Below are 26,423 nucleotides of genomic sequence, written 5' to 3' on the forward strand. Positions count from 1 at the left end.
CGCCCCGGTGGTTCCAACATCCGGCCAGTCGGCAGGTAAACAAAAGCAACCTCCTTTGGTGGTGAAGAGCACCACGGAAGAACACCAAGCTGCGATAGTTCGATCCGATTTACAAACTAACCCGATTTGGAACCAAGGTGACCTGCTTCTCTGGCAAAGATAGACAGGCTGAAGAGCGAACTCAAGCTGGACGCGCTGAAGGTGCATGTCATCAAGCGGAAGGTAAAGTCCACCGTGGACGAAACTCCGTACATTGCGGTCTTCCCAAGGGATACACTAATCTGAAGAACCGCCAAAGAGTCAAAGCGGTGTACCAACTGTGAGGGTACCCACAAGACGGACGAGTGCAATGTCCAAGATTTCATCCGGCGGCGACAGCAGGCGTCCAGCAGTTCCGGCGTCACGCCGACGGAGTTCCCTCCGCTGCCGGGCGGAGTTCCGGACGAAAAATTGAAGGATCCGTAGGCAGCAACAAAGGAACCTCCCGAGACGGTGGAGCCACGGATGAGGAAGCCGGGGAGGTGCTCTACAGTTCTGCTGAGCTGTAGGGTATTTTCTCCGCATACATCGGCAGGTTTAGGACCTGCAAAACTCCGCTTCGACCAAGCCGATTTTCGGTCCTAACCGGGTCCCAGCACCTAAGGTGACCTAATAAAAAATAAGTTAAATAAGAAAAAAAAACCTTCATGTTCTCTATCCGATCTATCAGTTTCTATTTTGATCTTTGCGTAACAAAGGACCCAATCACAATCACTTGGACCCAATAAAAATAAGTAAGCGAATAAATAAAAAGACGAGCTTTAAGATGCCCTGAAAGTCTGATGCGTTGCTAAAGAAACGCTGCTTTCAACCATTTTGATCTAGGTTTTAAAAATTTCTATTATCTCAGAAAGCCGCGTTCTGGCTCTTATATAACGGTTTTTTAGAAAGTTGCTTAGACTGTATCAATGTGAACGTCTCGAGCGACTTTTCATAATTAATTCAAGCTTAGAGGAATATATCGGAGAAATACAAAAACTTATTCAAGGGGAAGACAACAATCTAGACATCAATCTATTTCTAGGAAAATTGATCCAGACTCCAAAATGCTCGGTACTAACATCAATTTAATAAATATATGCACCAACATGACCTAAATGTATCAGCAGATGTCGGTGGTACCATATATGTATATAGACCTCGATCTTATTTCTTGTAAAGTTATGAAAATCATCATTTATCAATGATTACCGATCAAGAGTGAGTGACACTTTTTAGTTTGTACCCCGTTGGTTTGACAAAGTCAAACTAAAAAGTGACGAACTGTGATTGTGGTGTCAAACTAAACAGTGACCCCTTTCGTTTGAAAACAGTTGGTGTCAAACCAACGGGGTTTGAGTTTACTATATTTTATAAATTTTGAGACATATTTGATTTAGAACAAAAAACCCTTCAGCGCCTTCAAGAAGGGTACAACCGACGACGTACAACCATAGATTAACTACTAATTATCAATTGGTCGATATCGAGAAATAACCCATGTGAGTTGGTTTACTAAGAGTGTACCCTGCTCACTCCTCTTCAAAATCGGCAAAATGTATTTTTTGATTTGGTTTAACATTTGTGGGGGCCTTCCCTAGTTATTTTGTGTCATTGGTTCACCCATACAAGTCTCCATACAATTTTGGCAGCTGTCCATACAAAAAAGGTACGTAAATATTCAAACAGCTGTAACTTTTTAGTGAATTTTCTGATCAATTTGGTGTCTTCGGCAAAGTTGTAGGTATTGTTGAGGACTATTGAGGAAAAAAATAGGTACACGGATTTTTTGCCGATTTTTTTATTGGCTTTTTTTTCACTAAAACTCAATTTTCAAAATACGTATTTTTTAATTTTCGAGATTTGTTTTATATGTTTTAGGGGCCAAAACCCGCAACTTTTGAGCCATAGAGAAGTATGGTCAAAAAATCAGCCGCCGAGTTATGATTTTTTGAAAAAATAGTTATTTTTGGAAAAAAAATCGAAATTTTACTCATAAACAAATTTTGACCTATTTTTTTAAATGCAAAATTGAATTTGCAATCGAAAACTACTTCATGTAGGGATTATGGGTTGCAGGATTGAATATGTAATAAATTATTAAATCAGTATGTATTATAAGATTGATATAATTCATAAATTTAATAAAAGTTTAGAGCGCAGCAAAAAGTGCGCACCTTCATGAATATTGCCTTGTTAGCTGATTGCGGATTGAGTGCGAGAGCGCGCTAGCGAGCTGCGAGAGAGAACAACAAGCGAGAAAAAACAAGGAGATGCGCGCGGCCGGCGAAAGAGAGAATGAAGATTGTCAAATCCAAATCAGTTTTGTGGTTAATTTGTGTGGAATAAGACTAGAATGTTTTGTTTGTTAATTGCAAAATATCTGTTTTTATTATAAAAGAAAGTCCCCGATCACGACACTTCACAGATTTTTTGATAAAAGGCTCCGTTTTCAAGATATAGCCACCGTATGTTTGATTTTAGTGAAATATTTGCAGTTTTTCGATTTTTAAAAATAGTAATGATGAGTGACCATTTCTGAACATATTTTTTTTTGAAGGTTCAGAAAATTTGATATAAAATTGTCTAAGAGTCATTGAAGATTGGACCTCTGGTTGCTGAGATACAGCGGCTTTAAGAAAAAGCAACAGGAAAATTTTGGGAAAATTTAAGTTTTCTAAGTCTCACAAAACCCACCATTTTCTAATGTCGATATCTCAGCAACCAATGGTCCAATTTTCAATGTTAAAACATGAAACATTCGTAAAATTGTCCGATCTTTTCGTAAACAATATTTTTAATTTTTTTGAATCAAGACAAATATTTCAAATTGTCGTAATATTGAATGTTTGATTTCAAAAGAAAATTAACAAAAAAGTATTAACATCGAGACATTTAGTATGGGAGCTGTCAAATCTCTCACCATCAAAAAGCAGCGTTGAGCTTTCGCTGGATTTGTCTATTCTGGTATGGGTCATTCAGGGTTGCGAATGAGCGAGCGAGCCAGAATCCGTGCTCGCTCATTCATGAGCATGAGGACTTAACAGGTAGCTCGTGCTCGCTCATGCTCATCGCATGCGCTCGCGCTCGATGAGCGCTCATCAGCAAATCAGGTAGATTTTTAGTATTGTTGATGAATCTGGCTCAGGCCAATTGGATTGCCACTTTTGAAGATAATTTCATCGCGAAAAAGGAACACAAACTCATCAAAGTTGCATTGGTAATTTAATTTTGGTTAACCGCGGTAAATTTTCATGAAATCATACGTTGGCGTCGAACTATCAAACATTGATCGCGGTGGATTGCGGAGGATACTTTTCTACCACAGTTTTTTTGTGTGATCAATGTGGTAATGGTAAATGCTTTGGTGGATTTTTGTTAATTCAAAATATTTCAAGAACATTTACCGCGGTTAACCAAAATCAAATTAGTAATGCAACTTTAATGTTGTCAGCCTATATTTTTTTCAGAGTTTGATAATTTAGAAAACTAGTTTTGATTTAATTCCCGATAAATGAAAAATGGCTGCCTCGCAATTAAGGTGTCTTAATTTGCTAAGAATCCCAGACACTCTTTTTAGCTTATTTCACTTTCAAATTTAGAGTAAACTGTCAAGGAACGGAATTTTTAGGTCTTTAATAAGCTGTAAATAGGATGGTCATCGATTTTTTTTATATTAAAACATGTTTTTACTTGTGAGCACTCATTTATTTATTTGGATCGACTCCAGCATATAAATACAGGGATGCCACATTTGAAGATTTTCGAGCACAGGCTCAATGCTCAAACGTATTGTTTTGCCATGTTATTCGATGATTTTTAATTAAATAAATTACTCACGAAAAAGATAACAATGTTTTGCTTCTTTTGCCAAAAACAGATTTGTAAAATATTTGTTTGCCATCAAGTTAAACTCATTTGCGTTTTTGTGATGTGCCCGAAAATCTTCAAAATCTGGCATGCCTGTATAAATAAGATAATTGATGTGAAAATTATCTAAGACACATATTTGACATTTATTGCATGCTAAATTATTTACAAATAATTGACTAAACAAGATGAGGTGCCCAGGAATTAAAACATTACTAAACGTATTACCAAGAAAACATATTATTAAATAGTTCACTTTCACGTGTCACTCTATCATCAACTTTTTTTTATTAATCGAATTATTTCTACACAGTAAAAAAAAGTGTACATTTGGATGGTGTAATTTGGTAAGGTTGAATATTACCTCTTGAATGTTATAATTTTACCTCGATTAAGACTGAAAAAGTTGCATTACACCAGAAAACAGGTAAAATTACACATTTTCAGAAGTAAAATTACGCATTTTTATAACATAAAAAACGTACTTCCCAGATGTAATATTTGTATGGTTTTTTACTGTGTACAGATCTTAATGTAACACCTAAACCCCTTAACTCTGACTCCAAAACAAGTTTCAAAACAGAAAATATGACAAATAACTTCATCCAATATTATTAAGATTAGCCTATTCAAGCCTCCATTTAAAAAAACAACCTCGAAGCTCTGCTGAAAAAAAAAAGTTATTATCGTTTACCCGTTACAGGTAAAAAAATACCGCTCATTTTGCTCAATGAGCAAAAATGAGCGCGAGCGCGAGCAATGAGCATTTTCGCTCATAAAATAAATGAGCAAACACGAGCACGAGCAAACGTGAGCTAGCTCGCGTCGCACTTCTCCTCACGAATGAGTGAAAAATGCTCGCTCATGAGCGGATGAGCGCTCAAAATCGCAACACTGGGGTCATTTGACAGGGCTGCCACCACCGAATATAATTTCCCATAATTTCGCTGTCGGCCAGCGGTTATTAGATTTGACCAGCGATTCTCAACGGAGGTACCGGGCCTACTTGATTTACATGGCAGGGGGTACCGGCCTAGAAGAAGGTTGAGAATCGCTGGATAAGACCACACACATACTCAGGGAGTTTGGTAGGAACGAAAGTCCCCAGTATTTCGTTTACAAAAATCTCGAGATTTTCCGAACAACATTGAATATTCCACCCTAATCCTGAGTTCACCTCCAAACACCCCTCGTTTTGTTTTTCGCCCGCTCTCCCAATTCATCCGTGCTTCATTCGGTTCACTCGATTCATTCACTTGCGAAGGTGTTGTTGTTTTCGTCTTGGCCGCTGCGAGCTGCGACGACGGCCAGGCCTACTTCGCTTCAGTCTTCTTCAACTGCCGTTCGAGGAGGGGTCGCGACTTTTCTCCTGTCGCCGCGCGCGTGTCCGTCATTCCGTCAAAGTAGGTTCGATTTCTGGACCCAAATTTTCCCGTTTTTAGACTTTGTCACCGCGGGGGATTGTGCTACTATTTCTGACCGGGCGTTGTTTTGTTGTTGAAGAATCGAACCGCTCCTGTCAGACGACGCGGGGTTGTTCGGGGGCCATTGTGTGTGGGTGTGGTGCGCGGGGGTGGACAAGACCCCCACCCCAAACCAGAAGAAGGTGCACGGGGGACCTCCCATAATTATACACAAAAACCATAACAAGAAGAGTTACGCGAGAGTTGGTCTCGTCAGCAATTTGCCAGAAATCGCCTCCCTAAAACGTTCGACGAATCTCCGACCAGGTCGCGGAAATCAATCCGAGCAGGCCAAGTCCCGAGTGTTTTTAGTCCGAGTTGCTAAGTGAGCGAAATTAGTCAGAGTGTTGAGGGAAGAAGGAAAAACATGGCAGAGGAAAAAAGGCCAACTTGGATTGCCGATGCTGAGAAGTTGGAGTTGCTGAAGATGAAGGCGACGACGACGACGACGTCGGTGTGAAAGTGGTCCCACTGCGGGGAGCTGGAACGCGCGGTGTGCCGTGTAAGTGGAACAATTCGATTCAATCCAGACAGCAGCCGCTGCGACGAGGTTTCTCAAAACGAAGCAGGCCAGACAAGCCCCCACGAACTCGGTGGAGTCGGCCCTTTTTCGAGGGTTGTGCGGGGCGGGCAAGGCAAGGCCTACTGGGGTGCGCTACGTGGCGATTTTTTGGGATTTCAGTTGTAAAAATAATCACTATTTTGTTTTAAACAAAGTTTAACTTAAAAAAACGAAACAAAAATGAATGAGGCTCAGGTTGGCGAACGTCATCACTTGCTCTTTCGATGAGAACGTTTTTAGAAAACCGGTTTTGTGTTCAGAGCAAAGCACACTGAAAAGGGGAAAAACATAGGAATCAAGTTGATTCTAGCGTTTGATTTTTAAAGTTTGGCCTCCTTGGATGAAATCAAACATCAACTTCTTCAGACCAAGGTTTTTAAATGTTTTCCTCCAACTTTACACCACAATATCGCACATTTGTTTCCATTGTGCAATAATCCTCCCCCGCGCTAAAAAACATAAATCTGATGCAGCAGCACTGATGATGCACATCTCTCTCTGTGTTATATATAATATGTTGGATGCTGCTGAATCTTTTGCTTGCTCTCCGGAGCTTGCATTTCGCTATTATTCACAGCGCGCTGAAGCTCAGCCTAGAGTCAGGGTGTCGTCGACGAGGAAGACCGAGATCTTCTTTCACCGCTAGAGCTTATGTAAACTCTTTGCATTTAATTGGTGCCAGGCAGGCAGGCAGTGAATTGAGTCAGTCGGTCTGTGTGTGTGTGTGTGTGTGTGTGTGTGTGTGTGTGTGTGTGTGTGTGGTATCATTAACAGATGAATTATCACACTTGCTTGCAGATGCAACATCGATTTTGATTGTCGAGTTTATTTTTTCAAGCTCTTCTTGGGGAAAAAATGTTGCATTAAAAAGTGTTGTCGACTGTGTTATCAGTTTGTAAGACCCTTCTTGTGAATTTGATTAAACGATAAGGGTGGCAATTGCGTTTTTTTTTTATGATCGTGAAAATCAATAATCGCACATGGTGCACTACTTATTCTGAAGTGCTCTTTCTTCAAAGTAGAGCTGATAAGAAATTAGTGAAGATAACAATAATTTTGATAATATAGTCCTAACTCGATTAGTTGAAACGCACTGCCAAATTTCTAATCGAATAATCGAATCCCAAAAAAAAAACATAGTTTTTTGTTATCCTATTTTGTGGTTTTGAACTCAAACATGATCCAAAATAAGCAAAGTACCAGATTTTTTGTTTTTTTCTTAAGGCTAGTACAAATTTTATTTGCAGTTTTTGTCTGAGCAAAATTTTTTGTTTTGGTCAAATCGTACATTTTTTGAAAACGAATGATAGCAAAACAACTGAACTAGTGTAAAATGCATTTTAAAACACTTTTTCCATGTAAATGTTAAAACTGTAGCTTGTTATTTCAATATTTATATTTTTTTATTTGTTACCTTATTGACATCAGAACCGGTGTGGTTTCACTGTCGGCAAAATAATGGCTACACCGGCCCAAATGTTAAAAAAATTAGCTTTTGTGTCGTTAAATGTTTGTTTTGTTCCATAAAAGTTAATCAAAATAAATTCGCTCCTTCAAACGGTGCTTTTGCTCTTTTTTTTAAAAAAAAAATATGAAAAAATGATGATGATGATTTTTTAGGATTTTTAATTTGACTTTTATAAAGAATATAAAGAAAACAAAAACGAGATAATTTGCTTGAAAACCACATGCTTTGGCGGTCTCTATGTCAAGAATTCTGATCTAAACGTTCGAATAATTAACCTTCCTACGGTATTGGGGTCCTTTTCGGCCTTTTTGAAAATTTAATTTGCCATAACTTTTGCTATATACATGCTAAAGCCTTGAAATTTTCTGACATTAAATTTATAGTATAAATACACATTTCACAAAACAAACAAACCTTGGACGACCCCTAGGGGAGCGTCCATAAAAAAAGTTACTTTAAAGGTATTGGGGTCCTTTTCGACCCCAAACTTTAAAAAATCATCAAAAATCCAGTTTTTGACCGATTCCGGTTCTTTTGGTCACAAACGAAAGCTTAGAACGTCCCCTTTCCGAAACCGACCTGGAAAACCGGATTTGGTCACTGTGGCCACCGGGAATCGGCTACAACCGAAAAAGGACCTTTTTGAGACATCAACTTTGACGATCTGTATCTCCGGCAAATTTCAACCAATCAGGATGCTCTGGGTTGCATTCGACAGGTATTTACCTGTACTTTGACCACAAATATTAATATCAGGGCCAGGTGACCTACCGGTTCCGGAAATCCGGAACATCCGAAAAGTTCATGTTTTACTGTTTTTCACATATATGTGATACCAATACTCTCATGATAGTTGAAATTGATCCATAAAACTTACTTAAAACACAATACACGATTGCCAGAACCACTCTGGAGTGTTAGTGGCCACTTCCGGGTAACCTGGAACCGGTTCCCGGGTACCCGATGAACGGCCAACTTGACTTTTTTGGTGAAAACCCATCATGTTGCACATCAAACTCCATGAAATTGAAAGGTATGTCCATATTTGGTAATGCCGTTGTTCGCTGAGCCATCCTGGCCAATTTGGAACCGGTTACCGGTGGCCCCTCGGGGACACTTCCGGAATATGAGAGAAACCCTATCATCCGACATATCAAACTTCATGAAATTGAAAGATATGTCAATTAACGGTCATGCCGTTGTTCGCTGACCCATTCTGGCCAATCTGGAGCCGGTTACCGGTGGCCCCTTGGGGACATTTCCGGAAAATGAGAGAAACCCTATCATCCGACATATCAAACTTCATGAAATTGAAAGATATGTCAATCTACGCTCATGCTGTTGTTTGCTGACCCATCCTGGCCAATTTGGAACCGGTTACCGGTGGCCCCTTGGGGACACTTCCGGAATATGAGAGAAACCCTATCATCCGACATATCAAACTTCATGAAATTGAAAGATATGTCAATTTACGGTCATGCCGTTGTTCGCTGACCCATTCTGGCCAATCTGGAGCCGGTTACCGGTGGCCCCTTGGGGACACTTCCGGAATATGAGAGAAACCCTATCATCCGACATATCAAACTTCATGAAATTGAAAGATATGTCAATCTACGCTCATGCTGTTGTTTGCTGACCCATCCTGGCCAATTTGGAACCGGTTACCGGTGGCCCCTTGGGGACACTTCCGGAATATGAGAGAAACACTATCATCCGACATATCAAACTTCATGAAATTGAAAGATATGTCAATTTACGGTCATGCCGTTGTTCGCTGACCCATTCTGGCCAATCTGGAGCCGGTTACCGGTGGCCCCTTGGGGACACTTCCGGAATATGAGAGAAACCCTATCATCCGACATATCAAACTTCATAAAATTGAAAGATATGTCAATTTACGGTCATGCTGTTGTTCGCTGACCCATTCTGGCCAAACTGGAACCGGTTACCAGTGGCCCCTTAGGGACACTCTCGGAATATGAGAGAAACCCTATCATCCGACATATCAAACTTGGAAATGGTTCCCGGTGGCCCCTTGGGGACAATCCCGGAATATGAGAGAAACCCAATCATCCGACATATCAAACTTTATGAAATTGATAGATATGTCAAGTTACGGTCTCGTGGCGCAGGGGTAGCGGCTTCGGCTGCCGATCCCGATGATGCTATGAGACGCGGGTTCGATTCCCGCCTTATCCACTGAGCTTCTATCGGATGGTGAAGTAAAACGTCGGTCCCGGTTTCTCCTGTCTCGTCAGAGGCGCTGGAGCAGAAATCCCACGTTAGAGGAAGGCCATGCCCCGGGGGGCGTAGTGCCAATAGTTTCGTTTTTTTTTCGTTTCGTCAAGTTACGGTCATGCCATTCTTTGCTTATGCATTCTGGCAATTCTGGAACAGGTTTCCGGTGGCTCCTTGGGGACACTCCCGGAATATGAGAGAAACCCTATTATTCGACGAATCAAACTTCATGAAATTCATGGATACACACAGAAAAAAGTTTTGTAGAATCAGCCTGTACGAGGTTTGAATCAACAAAATTTTTGTTGAATATAATCAACGCCGATTTTGCGTTGAAACAAACCATGATTTTTTCGATTCCACAAAAGTCTTTTGTTGTTTTGAAAAAGCTGCTTTGACGTTTAGCGTTGATTCAACAAAAAATATGATTTTCAAATCAAAAAAACGTTTTGTTGATTCAAATACGCCTTATTTTTCTGCGTGTATGTCAACCAAAGGACCTCGGGGCCTCGTGGCGCGGTGGTTAGCGGCTTCGGCTGCCGATCCCTAAGTTGCTATGAGGCGCGGGTTCGATTCCCGCCTTATCCTCCTGGCCTTCTATCGGATGGGGAAGTAAAACGTCGGTCCATTTGCGTAAAAGAGGTTTTGGGTGACTCACCACACATAACCTTCGGACGCCTAGAAATGAGCAGAAACTTGCAACAGAGCCCACAAAAGACCCGGGGGTCGTTAAAGTGGATTGCTTTGCTTTTTTTCAACCAAAGGTCAGCGAACAATTGCATGACCGTAGATTGACGTAGTTTTCAATTTCATGAAGTTTGATATGTCGGATGATGGGTTTCTCTCATATTCCGAGAGTGTCCCCAAGGGGCAAAGGGCCACCGGTAACCGGTTCCAAATTGGCCAGGATGGGTCAGCAAACAACAGCATGAGCGTAGATTGACATATCTTTCAATTTCATGAAGTTTGATATGTCGGATGATAGGGTTTCTCTCATTTTCCGGAAGTGTCCCCAAGGGGCCACCGGTAACCGGCTCCAGATTGGCCAGAATGGATCAGCGAACAACGGCATGACCGTAAATTGACATATCTTTCAATTTCATGAAGTTTGATATGCCGGATGATAGGGTTTCTCTCATTTTCCGGAAGTGTCCCCAAGGGGCCACCGGTAACCGGCTCCAGATTGGCCAGAATGGATCAGCGAACAACGGCATGACCGTAAATTGACATATCTTTCAATTTCATGAAGTTTGATATGTCGGATGATAGGGTTTCTCTCATATTCCGGAAGTGTCCCCAGGGGGCCACCGGTAACCGGCTCCAGATTGGCCAGAATGGGTCAGCGAACAACGGCATGACCGTAAATTGACATATCTTTCAATTTCATGAAGTTTGATATGTCGGATGATAGGGTTTCTCTCATTTTCCGGAAGTGTCCCCAAGGGGCCACCGGTAACCGGCTCCAGATTGGCCAGAATGGATCAGCGAACAACGGCATGACCGTAAATTGACATATCTTTCAATTTCATGAAGTTTGATATGTCGGATGATAGGGTTTCTCTCATTTTCCGGAAGTGTCCCCAAGGGGCCACCGGTAACCGGCTCCAGATTGGCCAGAATGGGTCAGCGAACAACGGCATGACCGTAAATTGACACATCTTTCAATTTTATGAAGTTTGATATGTCGGATGATAGGGTTTCTCTCATATTCCGGAAGTGTCCCCAAGGGGCCACCGGTAACCGGTTCCAGATTGGCCAGGATGGCTCAGCGAAGAACGGCATTACCAAATATGGACATATCTTTCAATTTCATGGAGTTTGATGTGCAACATGATAGGTTTTCACCAAAAAAGTCAAGTTGGCCGTTCATCGGGTACCCGGGAACCGGTTCCAGGTTACCCGGAAGTGGCCACTAACACTCCAGAGTGGTTCTGGCAATCGTGTATTGTGTTTTAAGTAAGTTTAATGGATCAATTTCAACTATCATGAGAGTATTGGTATCACATATATGTGAAAAACAGTAAAACATGAACTTTTCGGATGTTCCGGATTTCCGGAACCGGTAGGTCACCTGGCCCTGATATTAATATTTGTGGTCAAAGTACAGGTAAATACCTGTCGAATGCAACCCGGAGCATCCTGATTGGTTGAAATTTGCCGGAGATACAGGTCGTCAAAGTTGGTGTCTCAAAAAGGTCCTTTTTCGGTTGTAGCCGATTCCCGGTGGCCACATTGACCAAATCCGGTTTTCCAGGTCGGTTTCGGAAAGGGGACGTTCTAAGCTTTCGTTTGTGACCAAAAGAACCGGAATCGGTCAAAAACTGGATTTTTGACGATTTTTTAAAGTTTGGGGTCGAAAAGGACCCCAATACCTTATGTGTGATTTTTTTTTAATACCAAGGGAAGGTTAAATGGGGATAGCACTCAAACTGAAATCTATGAATTTAAAGAAAATTGTTGTACTTTAAAAAAAATGCCTTGATTTTTGCTAAAAATAAACAAATCCTGATGGTTTTTAGAAAATATTCTGCAAACTTTTTACATTGTATTTTGATTAGTGCGTTCATCCCAAGAATTCCTTGGGATTTTTCCAAAACTGGGAATCCCCGAATCCCGGGATTTTAAATAAATTGGGATTGCAAAAAATGGTGCAAGCAATTCGATGTAAAACTTGTTTTTTTCAGTACCTGTTGTATTTTTTAATTAAAAACTTATTTAAAATTTCTTTTTTCAAGCATTTCTAGTCATGTCATATAAAAAAATATAAAACAAATGTATTTGTAAAAGACTTAGGGGAAATATACCCATTTTAAGCCTAATAAGCGTTCGTGATTGAATGATGCTGGATAATCTGGAGTGTTCCTTGAAATTCACTAAAACCAAGTACACCAACGAGTAGAGCAACTTTTTGTGAACATTTCTGTTTATTTTCATTAAAAGTTATGCTATTCCTTTTACAAGCATTTGAAAAAAATATTTCCCAAATGCATTCTAATCAGTCGAGTGAATTGGGCCACGCCCATTTTCCTATTTTCAGCATAGTTTTTTTTTTCTTCCAGCGCTCTTTTGGGTCTGCTTAGTGCTGCCAAAATTGATGAAATTTTAAGCGAACACTCACGAAAAGTAGCAAGATTCCTGGCATCACTTGCTCACTCCAACAGTCGCTGCTGGTGGTGTTGGTGGCCACCCTTTGTTCTTTATTTGCCTTCGCTTCTCGCTCGGTTTTCTTCAGCCTCCGATTGGAATGGGTTGTCAAAATTGAAACGTCAAAAGACTTGGCGCGTTTGTTTTTTTGATGGCGCTTGCTAATTGTTTACATGTTTCGGGATTATTTTTCAAGTGAGTGACTACCTAATGGGCAAAAGAACATGTTGCCGGTAGTTGGAAGCAATTTTATAGCTTAAGCGCTTGAAATCGTTAGCGCAAGTGAAATGGTATTGATGGCGACTTTCGTAATGCAGTCAATCTCTCATCTTGCTCTTTTTTTGTCCACCTCTACGAGGCAACACTCGATTATTCGAAGACCTCAGAAAAATGTTACTTCTCAAATGCTCTAAAGTTATGTCTAGAGTTTTGCCTTCCTCACTCAAATGAACTTTTTATAAAAAGCTCGGAGACCCACATTCATGTAAACATATCGACTCAGAATCGAAAACTGAACAAATGTCTGTATGTGTGTGTGTATGTGTGTGACCAAAATTGTTACTCAGTTTTCTCTGCACTGGCTTAACCCGTTGAGATCAATCCAGTCTCATTCGATTTGGTTTATGGTCCCATACTGCGCTATTGAATTGTTTCGATAAGAAGTTCAAAGGTTATGTAGAAAAATGTGTTTTCGAAAATAACCAGATGTAAGAAAAGTGGCCAATAAACAACTCAAATAGCAATATGTTATACTTCGTTGGTTGGGTAATCAAAAAACCTTCCCAACAAATCCAAAACATTGAAGATCTGGCAACCCTGTCTCAAGTTATGACCATTTAAGTGACATTTATGTACTTTTATGAGGCCAGATCTCACTTAAATGTATGTAAGCCATGTCCGGATTCATCATCCAACCCATCGCGGGTTAAATAATCGAAAAACCTCTCCAATGTGTCTAAAAGTTTGAAGATCTGGCAACCCTGACTAAAGAAATTACCATTTAAGTAATATTTTTGTACCTTTTCATTCCGAATCTAAAAAAAAAAAATGGTGAAATTTATGTCCCTAACCCATCATATCAGCCATTGTTAATTTATAATAAAAAGTGATTTAGGCATCAACCACATAGATGGATTAAGTTAGTTTTTTTTTCAATAGGTCCCATAAACATATGAAACACAATAGCTTATAGGACATTTAAAAAAAACTCTACACCCAGAACTGGGCATCGACATACGAGAGGATAAAAAGCACGGTTCGGTAGTAAAATGGTACTGTGTGCGGACGGAGAGGATAAATCCCGAAATTAACGAGAGTACTTTACTCATGGGTTCATTTTCCAAAAAAAATCCTCCATAAAAAAAAGTACCGGTACCGAGACTCGAACCCAAGACCTTCGGCTTATTGAACCGTGCCTTTGCCGTATGGGCCACCATGGTTCGGTGACTAAGTGGCCAAGTAAGCCACTCAATAGGATGAACTGTTTCAATGAACGAATGAATACGCGAGAGGTCTTTACTCACGCAAAATAGTCACGTTTCTTTTCGGAAGGACTATCCCCTCGGTCTTTAAGTTTGGGTGTAGATTTTGAATTTTCAAATTCAAGATGGCGGCTAAAATGGCGATAATGAATGTTTGAGAAAATGCATTTTTCAATGTAACAGACAAAAACCACTCAAATTTGACTGCAGTCAACTCTCTGATTGTCAATACTGCTCCATCCATCGATGAATTTGCAGGGACGTAAATTGTGGGTATGCCAATGGATTTTACGTCAAAAAATCTTCAAATTTGCATAAATGAAAGTTAACTTTTTGTTATGTTTTCTCTAAGGAAAATGCATTTTATTCTAGAAATGAGGTTTTTCAAAAATCTCAAAAAAAGAGGGGGGGGGGGGGGTGAAACGTGCGCGGGGGTGGACCAAATGTCAATAAGCTTGGGATTCTTTGTTTTTGGAGCAAAAACAACCCCTATGCCAAATATGAGCAGATTTGGTGTAGGTCGATGTCGGACGCGTGGTCACTTGGGAAGGAAACGCTCAAAAATCGCCAAAAAGTCGATTTTTTGGGAAGGTATAAAAATGGAAGGGATTTTGATGAAATTCGAGATTCTTACATATTTTGGCAGTATCAATAGCTCTGGCAAATTTGAGCAGGATCGGAGAAGGTATTTTTCAAATTTGCATTTTTTTGTGCACACTTCAGATGGAATGACTTTTCAGATGGAATGGCTTTAGGGACCATCCATAAACCACGTGGACACTTTTTTGGAAATCTCAACCTCCCCCCCCCCCCTTCGTGGACAATTGTCCATACAAAAAAAAACTTTTTTGTATGGAGCGTGGACAATCGCCATACCCCCCCCCCCCCTAAAGTGTCCACGTGGTTTATGGATGGTCCCATACTAATTTTTCAAGAAAAAAGTCGGAAGTCATTTTCATAGAAATTTTCAATATCCAACCTAGAAAAGTTGTATTATTTTTATTTGAATGTTCATACCTTCAAACATGATTTCCAGCTGTTAAATCTCATATATTTTTGGCAAATTATCAATTAAAAAAACGCGATAATAAACTAACATGACTTTTCTAGTTTTTAAAATTAAATGAAGGGTTTTGGACCATATTTTAGCAAAAAAAAAAAATCTATTTTGTCCCCCAATACCATCATAAACGAATCTCTGTCTCCCATTTTTCACTCCTCTTAGCTCATTTGTCGGTGTATCTCGGAGTAGTAAAATCGATTCCATATGTCTGGTTTGGCCAAATTGGCCTTCCGGCTAGAGTTTCGGTATTCGCTTCCGAGAATTTTTCTACATCTTTTTTAACTGTTGCTATTTTCTCCTTCTTCCCTCCAGGTTTAAAAACCGCGAACGAGCGTACTTAAACTAGAACCAAGTTGTTTTCGGAATCCAGGCAGCGCAATCGAAGCAGTCGTCAGTGATATCATTGCTTAGATAGTGCGCCGAGTGAACGTCGCGATTAGTAATCCAGTCGAAGCAACCGCAGCTAAGTTTGTTTGAGACCTGGAACACGTTTCCTGTTCGAAGACGACAACGACGTCATCGCAGTTGGCGGGCGGCGTGACCAGTTCAAACGCAAGTGACACCACGCACGCAAGCGAATAACCATTGCTGAGTCGAAGAAGCGGAAGATTGGTGTTTGGAAATTTGCATTTTCGGTTCCGTTCTGGTTGTGTTTGACGGCGGGGGCCCAGACAGGAACGGTTCCGCGTCGGTGAAAGTGCTGAAAGTGTGTGTGTGCGATTTGTTTACGAAAACATGCTTCGATAGTCGAAAATCGAAGAGTTGGGAAGAGGTTTTTCGTTCTGTTTTTTCGAAGGAAAATTGTGTCTGAAAAGGAAGCAAGATGAGTGTGTTCAGTGATTTCCAGCGGATGTGGGTCCAGCGGTTCCCGCAGAGTTCGCTGTCGGACGCGTGGGAGCAGGACGTGCGGGCTAGTTTGGCCCGCCACAAGCAAAAGATCACCGAACTGACGAAGGAGCTCGAGCAGGAAACGCTGTACGTGGAGTACCTGGAGCGGCTGCTGGGCGACGTGGAAAAGTACCGCGATGCCGGCGGAGATCCGTCGACGCTGTTCGAGGCCAACACGACGGCGGCCGTCATGGGCAAGGACGAGGACAAGGAGAAGGACGGAGGAGCGGTGGATGAGGTGAGTGCTCGAAAAAATTACCCGCAAATGACTCCGGAATCAGATAAGAACCCGAGTATCCAATTAGAGATAACTCCAATCTTGCTGTCCGTACGGCGCGCGATAATCGCACCAGGGGGGTTGACTACCGTTATGGCAAGACCTTGATCCGGACCAAATCCGTACCCCGACTGTTACATACTTATGGATTTATTGCGGCTTTGCTTTTCAAGTTGAGTTGCTGGTTGTTGTTGTTGCTATTTATAGTCGGGCGGAGAATCCCCCGGGAAGGGTGCAACTAACTGGGAAACGTCCAGAACCGACCTGCCGTGTGTTGAGGGATACGGCGATAAAAGAGAATGAGAGTTTTACAGGTGTACCCTGACTCCCGGTTCTCTTTTTTGTTGACCTTCTTTTATGTTGTAGCAGGTCCTTTGCTGGGACAGAGGCAGGTAATAGGGAGAGTTGGGATTGGTTCTTTGTGGCTCTTTAAAAAAAATATTTTTTTCATATTTTAGGGTAATATTTGAATATATGTAGACAAAAAAATGTCAAAATGACAAAAAATACAAAAAGGTAAAATGTCAAAAAATACAAAAAGGTAATTGTCAAAATTGTCAAAATTCTGGATTAAATTTTCAAAACAACCTATCCCTCATGGGTTTCCTATGCAGATAGGGCCTTTTGAAAAATTATCGAGAATTGTCAAAATTGTCAAAATTGTCAAAATTGTCAAAATTGTCAAAATTGTCAAAATTGTCAAAATTGTCAAAATTGTCAAAATTGTCAAAATTTTCAAAATGGTCAAAATTGTCAAAATTGACAAGATTGAAAAAAACATTGTATTTGTATTTGTACAAAAATTGTAAAAATTACAAAAATTACAAAAATAACAAAAAATTACAAAAATTACAAAAATTACAAAAATTACAAAAATTACAAAAATTACAAAAATTACAAAAATTACAAAATTCACAAAAATTACAAAAATTACAAAAATTACAAAAAATACAAAAATTACAAAAATTACAAAAATTACAAAAATTACAAAAATTACAAAAATTACAAAAATTACAAAAATTACAAAAATTACAAAAATTACAAAAATTACAAAAATTACAAAAATTACAAAAATTACAAAAATTACAAAAATTACAAAAATTACAAAAATTACAAAAATTACAAAAATTACAAAAATTACAAAAATTACAAAAACTACAAAAATTACAAAAATTACAAAAGCTACAAAAATTACAAAAATTACAAAAATTACAAAAATTACAAAAATTACAAAAATTACAAAAATTACAAAAATTACAAAAATTACAAAAATTACAAAAATTACAAAAATTACAAAAATTACAAAAATTACAAAAATTACAAAAATTACAAAAATTACAAAAATTACAAAAATTACAAAAATTACAAAAATTACAAAAATTACAAAAATTACAAAAATTACAAAAAAGACAAAATGATCAAAATGATCAAAATGACAAAAATGACAAAAATGACCAAAATGACCAAAATGACCAAAATTACCAAAATTACCAAAATTACCACAATGAAAAAAATGATCAAAATGACCAAAATGATCAAAATGACCAAAATGACCAAAATTACCAAAATTACCAAAATGATCAAAATGAAAAAAATGATCAAAATGACCGAAATGACCAAAATGACCAAAATGACCAAAATGACCAAAATGACCAAAATGATCAAAATGATCAAAATGACCAAAATGATCAAAATGACCAAAATGATCAAAATGATCAAAATGCTCAAAATGACCAAAATGACCAAAATGACCAAAATTACCAAAATTACCAAAATGACCAAAATGACCAAAATGACCAAAATGACCAAAATGACCAAAATGATCAAAATGATCAAAATGACCAAAATGATCTAAATGATCAAAATGATCAAAATGACCAAAATGACCAAAATGACCAAAATAACCAAAATGATCAAAATGACCAAAATAACCAAAATGACTAAAATGACCAAAATGATCAAAATGGTCAAATTGACCAAAATGACCAAAATGACCAAAATGACCAAAATGACCAAAATGACCAAAATGACCAAAATGACCAAAATAACCAAAATGACTAAAATGACCAAAATGATCAAAATGGTCAAATTGACCAAAATGACCAAAATGACCAAAATGACCAAAATGACCAAAATGACCAAAATGACCAAAATGACCAAAATGACCCAAATGACCAAAATGAACAAAATGACCAAAATGAACAAAATGACCAAAATGAACAAAATGACCAAAATGACCAAAATAATCAAAATGACCAAAATGACCAAAATGACCAAAATGACCAAAATGACCAAAATGACCAAAATGATCAAAATGATCAAAATGATCAAAATGACCAAAATGACCAAAATGACCAAAATGATCAAAATGATCAAAATGATCAAAATGACCAAAACGACCAAAATGACCAAAATGACCAAAATGACCAAAATGACAAAAATGACCAAAATGACCAAAATGACCAAAATGATTAAAATGACCAAAATGACAAAAATGACAAAAATGACCTGAATGACCTAAATGACCTAAATGACCTAAATGACCTAAATGACCAAAATGACCAAAATGACTAAAATTGACAAAAAAGACAAAATTTACAAAAATGTCAAAAAATCACAAAAATTCAAACCGTATAAAATCAAAATGCCGATTAGCAGCAAGGGTCGCGCGTTGAATGTGCCAACTGCGATGGAAGACATACAGTGAATTTCCGCAGCAGATCCACTGGGAAATAGATAAAGAAAAAACTCAATCAAATCAATTTGCCTATCTGATGATCATTGACACGAAAATAAATTAATATTCTACTTTTTTTGAATATTTTTAAAATTTGCATCAAACTTATAATTCAATCTGCTTTTCCACAAAAAAAAAACTAAAGGAAAAATTACCTGTTCATATTTCGCACAGCCAACCTTCTCGTGTAGAAAAAAGAGAGAAGCACGCTTCCCTTCCAACTTTTTGCGTGTAAAGCTCGGATCATCGCCGTCTCTATTAAAGGTTTTTATGGTTTTATGGCTTCCTTTGCTGCCTCTATTTTTTTGTTGCTTCTTACGCCCGTAACGGTTCCCGTGTAGCACAGATTTCTGCCTGTTTTGTTCTGGATCGGTAACGCCGATGATGACGACGATGGCGGTCGTCTCACCTCGTGGAGCGATTTGCGGTGCTATCTTTAGTGAGGTGGTTATGTACTTTGTTGTAGATTGTTGGCGGTAAATATTTATCTTAAAGTTACTACCGGAAGTGGATTACGATCGATTGGCTGATAAAATCGAAGAGGATTGGCTTCCTGGTGGTTCTACGACCCTTCAACTTGCATGCAAGTACGAGGAAAAAAAGCGACATGACACTGAGCAAAAACAGAGTGCTGAACTATTACTCAATCCGTCGCAACTGCCTTACTTCCTAGTAAACAGTCCAAGACCGACATGCTCATGCTCTTGCTCAGCTGCTGCTGCCCACACGATCTCCATTTTGCCATTCAGACAGTCAGTCAGTGTGTCTGGGTCTCCTCTTCGAGTAACTATAGTATAATAGCCTGCCAGCCGGGCTTAGTTCGTATTATAGAAAGTTGTTTCACAACTTCTTACGGGTGCGAAGCGATATTGTGTGAGTCTGAATGCAAAAGGCAACGAAAACTGCGAAAATGTGCAACTCCTGGAGTAGGCAATTACTTGGAAAGGGGGTTAAAGGGCAAAATTGACTAGAATTTTTTTAAATTCTTAAAATTCTTAAAATTCTTCAAATTTTTCAAATTTATAAAATTCATAAAATTCTTAAAATTCATAAAATTTATAAAATTCATAAAATTCATAAAATTAATAAAATTGATAAAATTTATAAAATTCATAAAATTCATAAAATTCATAAAATTTATAAAATTCTTAACATTCTTAAAATTCTTAACATTCTTAAAATTCTTAAAATTCTTAAAATTTTTAAAATGCTTAAAATTCTTAAAATTCTTAAAATTCTTAAAATTCTTAAAATTCTTAAAATTCTTAAAATTCTTAAAATTCTTTAAATTCTTTAAATTTTTTAAATTCTTTAAATTCTTTAAATTCTTTAAATTCTTTAAATTCTTTAAATTCTTTAAATTCTTTAAATTCTTTAAATTCTTTAAATTCTTTAAATTCTTTAAATTCTTTAAATTCTTGAAATTCTTTAAATTCTTTGAATTCTTTAAATTCTTTAAATTCTTTAAATTCTTTAAATTCTTTAAATTATTTAAATTCTTTAAATTCTTTGAATTCTTTAAATTCTTCAAATTCTTTAAATTCTTTAAATTTTTAAATTCTTTAAATTCTTTAAATTCTTAAAATTCTTTAAATTCTTTAAATTCTTTAAATTCTTTAAATTCTTTAAATTCTTTAAATTCTTTAAATTCTTTAAATTCTTCAAATTCTTTAAATTCTTTAAATTCATTAAATTCTTTAAATTCTTTAAATCCTTTAAATTCATTAAATTCTTTAAATTCTTTCAATTCTTTAAATCCTTGAAATTCTTAAAATTCTTTTAATTCTTAAAATTCTTAAAATTCTTAAAATTCTTAAAATTCTTAAAATTCTTAAAATTCTTAAAATTCTTAAAATTCTTGAAATTCTTAAAATTCTTAAAATTCTTAAAATTCTTAAAATTCTTAAAATTCTTAAAATTCTTAAAATTCTTAAAATTCTTAAAATTCTTAAAATTCTTAAAATTCTTAAAATTCTTAAAATTCTTAAAATTCTTAAAATTCTTAAAATTCTTAAAATTCTTAAAATTCTTAAAATTTTTAAAATTCTTAAAATTCTTAAAATTCTTAAAATTCTTAAAATTCTTAAAATTCTTAAAATTCTTAAAATTCTTAAAATTCTTAAAATTCTTAAAATTCTTAAAATTCTTAAAATTCTTAAAATTCTTAAAATTCTTAAAATTCTTAAAATTCTTAAAATTCTTAAAATTCTTTAAATTTTTTAAAAAAATCTTTAAATTCTTTAAATTCTTTAAATTTCTAAAATTCTTAAAATTCTTTAAATTCTTAAATATTTTAAAAAAATTTTAATTCTTAAAATTCTGAAAATTCTGAAAATTCTGAAAATTCTGAAAATTCTTAAAATTCTAAAAATTCTTAAAATTCTTTAAATTTCTAAAATTCTTAAAATTCTTAAAATTTTTAAAATTCTTAAAATTCTTAAAATTTTTAAAATTCTTAAAATTCTTAAAATTCTTAAAATTCTTAAAATTCTTAAAATTCTTAAAATTCTTAAAATTCTTAAAATTCTTAAAATTCTTAAAATTCTTAAAATTCTTAAAATTCTTAAAATTCTTAAAATTCTTAAAATTCTTAAAATTCTTAAATATTTTAAAAAAATTTAAATTCTTAAAATTCTTGAAATTTTTAAAATTCTCAAAATTTCTAAAACTCTTAAAATTTTTAATATTCTTAAAATTTTTAAAATTCTTTAAATTCTTAAAATTCTTAAAAATTTTAAAATTCTTAAATTTTTTAAATTCTTGCAATTCTTAAATTTTTTAAAAGTTATTAATTTTACTAAAATTTATAAAGCTTATTAAATTCCTAAAACCTTTATTTTTTTTTCATTTTGAAATTCTAAAAATTCTTAAAATTTTAAAATTTATAAAAAAAATCAAACTTTTTAAATTTCTTAAAATTTTGAAATTATTAAAAGTCCTCAAAATTATTATTATTACCTTTAATTTTTTAAAATTTCTTTAAATTCTACAAATTTTCGAATGTTATGAAATTCATATCAAATTAAACATAATTATAAAAATTCGTTTATTTCTAAAATTTTAAAAAATGATTAGAGCTTAAAACATATTTTTTAAATTACAAAAAATAAATTCCAAAAAATCCATTAATTTTAAAAAATCAAAAAAAAATTGCTTCTAAATTAGAACAAGGTCTCATTTTGCCCCATTCTCCACACACATACACCTTGAACCATTTTTGCAACCATTCCAGCTGTGCTCTTCAGACTTGAGCATAGTTACTAACATTAAGCTACTGCACTTTTCAGCTCATAGCCTACAACACCACCACCACCAACAACAACAACGGTTTCGCCTTGACTAAAAGTGTACACTTTGCCCTAACTTCTTCTTCTTCTTCGCCGCCATGTTCTTCTTGCAAGCCCCAAAGCATGAAGGGTACACCGAATATGAGGTAACAATTACCGCTTCTAAAGACACGATTTTTAAGGTTGTGTGTACAAAGACGATGACGACGACGAAGAAGAAGTTGAGCCACCGTGAAAATGTCAACAGCATTGCCATCGGGCCTATGAACTCGGTTTTGGGTTGGCCCCTTGTGATGGGACAGAGGCAAGAAAACGGAAAACACAAACTTCACTGCGACAGTGGCAACGATTTTCCACTTGTCTTGTTTAATGTATTGAAATGTCTTGTGGTTTTGATATTTTTTTAACTTTTATGTTTTTTTTTTAAATTTTATTCTCCATTTATTTTGTTTTAAATATTCGTTATAGACATTTTCAAAACCTAACTCAACAAAACGAAGTGGTCTCAAATGTGCGTTTCTCCATCGTCATATTGGCTTCTCCCTTGGGGAGGAACACCACCACCCACACTCCCACCCTCCCAACACACTAAGAGCGAACATAATACCATATTGTGGAGAGAATAAAGCGCCCGTCTGTTCTTGGAGTTTTCATCCATCGACGAGCAGACATTCGAATGGTTTCTGTTTGTGTTTATATGGTTTGTTTGCGCGCACCAAGTTAATGCTGGAGTGTTGGACTTTGGTTGGTTGAAGATTTCGGGTTGAATCACGGCCGTCGTCGTCGTCGGGGTGGTGTCATGTTCCTCTCGGTTTTTTTTTCGCTAAATAGAATGGGAGCACTTGTGGAGCAGCACACTTTACAAATTAAATGTCTGTCTTCGATATTTGCTGGGATATCTTGAGAAGTAGAAAATCGCGATATGAGTTGCAGGTTGTATTGAGTGCCTACTTGTTTTTATTTGATTCATGGGTTTTTTTTATCGAAATGTAAATATTTTATGAATCTGACTTTTAAGTCACTTTGGATAATATCCAAACGAACAATATTTACAAAAAAGGTCCAAAAATGTTTATTAATCTCAATGAATCAGTTATTTTATACTCGCGATTGTTTGATTTCGCATTTTTGCTTGTTTCGTGCGTCAGTGATAACAAGTGATAATACCAAAAATACCAAAAATGTCAAAAATACCAAAAAATCAAAAATACCAAAAATTCCAAAAATACAAAAATACCAAAAATATAAAAAATACTGAAAAAACTTAAAATACTGAAAATATCAAAAATACTAAAAACAACAGTTATACCAATTCCAAAAACATAGAAACCAAAAATTAGCAATTCTACTCAAAAAGAAAAAAAAAATCTGAAATAGTAGTTTATGCAACAAGTTGCAAAAAGAGGATTTTTTCAGCACGAGTCGTACATTTATCCAACGAGGTTCACCGAGTTGGATAAATACGTCGAGTGCTGAAAAAATCAAGTTTTGCAACGAGTTCCATACAACATTTTTTGCAATTCCCAAAAACACCCATTGAGTGAAATTTTATGTCAAATTTTCTTGTATTTGATCAATTTTGATTTTGATTCAAAAAAATGTTCAAAAGTGTTACTTTTCGAAACAAGTGCTGAAAAGTTCAACTTTTCAGCACCTATTTCAGTACTGAAAAGTAGAACTTTTCAGCATTTATTTTGAAAAGTGTTGCTATTCGATTCTTTTATTTTTGGTACAGAAAAGTAGGCTATTTCGTCGTTCAAGAATGACAGGAAAAGTAGATAGTTTCACGACGGAATTGCAAAAATTTAATTTTTGTGTTTTTTTATTTTGATGAAACCTTTTCTATGACTCAAGAAGTCATTAGTTCGTCCATACAAGTCTCCATACAATTTTGACAGATGTCCATATAAAAAGGCTATTAAAATGGATTTTCTGATCAATTTGGTGTCTTCGGCAAAGTTAGGATTTCTCAGAAAAAGTAACTACACTCTAGCAAAAATTACCCGTTTTATATTCGACTTTCCACACCAAATATTAATTTTAAATGGCCGCAACATTCGAGCCATAGAGAAGTATGGCAAATATGACTTCTGTTTTTTTGGAAAATGGTTTTTTTAGGAGAAAATAGACATTTTAGTAAAAAAATTACTTCAGTTTTTAAGGCTCTGAAAGGCATCATTCCCAACCGGCCATTTGGCAGCCATCTTTATTTTAGAAAAAAAAAAAAACATTCAAATCTTTATTCAGAGTGTATCAATCAAAAAACGGGTTTCTTTGTGTTGTTTGTAGAATGTCCATTATGACCATAACTGTCCATTTCTGAAAATATTTTTTTGGAAAGGTTCAGAAAATTTTACGTGAAATTGTTTTAAAAGACATAAAAAAATACAAGAAAAAGAAATTATAAAATTGATGTTTTTCAGTCTAATTATCAATGCTGAAAAATTAAACGTTTGTGAAATTTTAAAAAATATTTTGAAAAATTTGGAATCAAGACTAACATTTTAAATGGGCTTAATATTAAATGTTTGGCTAGGAGGTTTTTTTTGTCCATACTTCTCTATGACTCAAAAGGTGTGGTTTTTTGCCCCTTAAAAATATCTGGAGTTTTTTTTAACCCTTTCAAGCCTGATGGGTCATATATGACCCAAAAATGAAAATTTTCAAAACTAGCCTATAATTTTCGTATGGTCTTAAGAATCATTTTCCCATCATTAGATTAAAAAATAGTTTTTAGAAAATTCAGGCTCGAAAGGGTTAAGAAGATCCAATACACCAAATTTTCAGTTTTTTGCTTTTTGGGCTTTTTTTAACACTCCTGACTCAAGGCGGTTCCAAAAACACCCAAAAAGCAAAACTGGAAATTTGGTTTATTGGACCTTTTAAAAAAACTCCAGGTATAAAAAAATCTAAAATTTTAAAATACTAGACACCCAATCGATCAGAGAATTCCTTCAAAAGTTACAGATTTTTGAATATTTACCTATCGTTTTTGTATGGACTGCTTCCAAAATTGTATGGAGCCTTTTATGAGTAAACCTATAAGCCTATAACACCAAATGGCTTCTTTTGGAAGTACCTCACAAAGTGCGAACCAAATCAAAAATATAAATAAAATCAATTTCATATTTTGAAGAAAAACATAAGCAGTGATGCCAGTTATTCGAAAAAAAAACATAATTTTGAAATTTATATTAAAAAGTGTGAAAAAAAGTGAAAAAAAAATCGTCGAAAAACTTATTTAGTTTTTTTTTTAAGATGTAAAATCAATATTTCAATCAAAAAGTACTTCACATAAAATTGGATATCGTGCACCATTTTCTTGATAGAGCCACTAAAAATGAATTGCGTTTTAAGTGACGATACCTCAGCAAATCAAGCAAAACAATGTAATTAGGCCAGTCTATCCCTCTCCCGTCAGTTGATGTTTAACTTAGGAGCGAGCAGGATAGGCTATTTGTTTACACTTCAAAATTGACCCAATTACATTGTTTTGCTAGAAATATGCATCCGATTTTCAATATTTAAAAAAAATTAAGCTATCGTAAAATTGAGAATCGGATCGGCATCTGCAGAAAAAAATATTTTCAATATTTTTAAATCAATCCTAACATTACACAGAAAAAAAAAATAAATTATGGTACTATTACATCTGGGAAGGGGTAAATTTTTTATGTCAGAAAAAATGTGTAATTTTACCTCTGAAAATGTGTAATTTCACCACTTTTCTGGTTTAATGTCACTTTTCAGTCTGAATTGAGGTAAAATTACATCAAAAAAGAGGTAATATCCAACCTTCCGAAATTACAGCTTCAAATTTTACAAAAAAATTACTGTGTACATATGGTAAAAAATGAAAAAATAAACGAAAAAGTAATACGTTATCTGTGGATGGCGCCTAAGGTTAATGCCTGCTAAGGCCAATGA

General features: G+C 35.9%; 1 protein-coding gene across 2 annotated transcripts in view; it reads left to right on the forward strand.

Moving 5' to 3' along the window:
• The first annotated feature begins 5,239 nt into the window (after positions 1-5,239).
• Positions 5,240-26,423, forward strand: part of LOC120429940 (active breakpoint cluster region-related protein) — a 98,345-nt gene continuing 77,161 nt past the window's right edge. The window contains exons 1-2 of one of the 2 annotated variants that reach the window (XM_052706661.1): positions 5,240-5,853; positions 15,620-16,433. In XM_052706661.1, coding sequence (XP_052562621.1) covers positions 16,131-16,433 — 303 coding nt within the window. In that variant the 5' untranslated portion in view covers positions 5,240-5,853; positions 15,620-16,130. The remainder of the gene's footprint in view (positions 5,854-15,619; positions 16,434-26,423) is intronic. The other variant, XM_052706660.1, reaches the window with a different exon arrangement.

This window comes from Culex pipiens, chromosome 1 (assembly GCF_016801865.2).
Source record: "Culex pipiens pallens isolate TS chromosome 1, TS_CPP_V2, whole genome shotgun sequence".
In the NCBI taxonomy this organism is placed as follows: domain Eukaryota; kingdom Metazoa; phylum Arthropoda; class Insecta; order Diptera; family Culicidae; genus Culex; species Culex pipiens.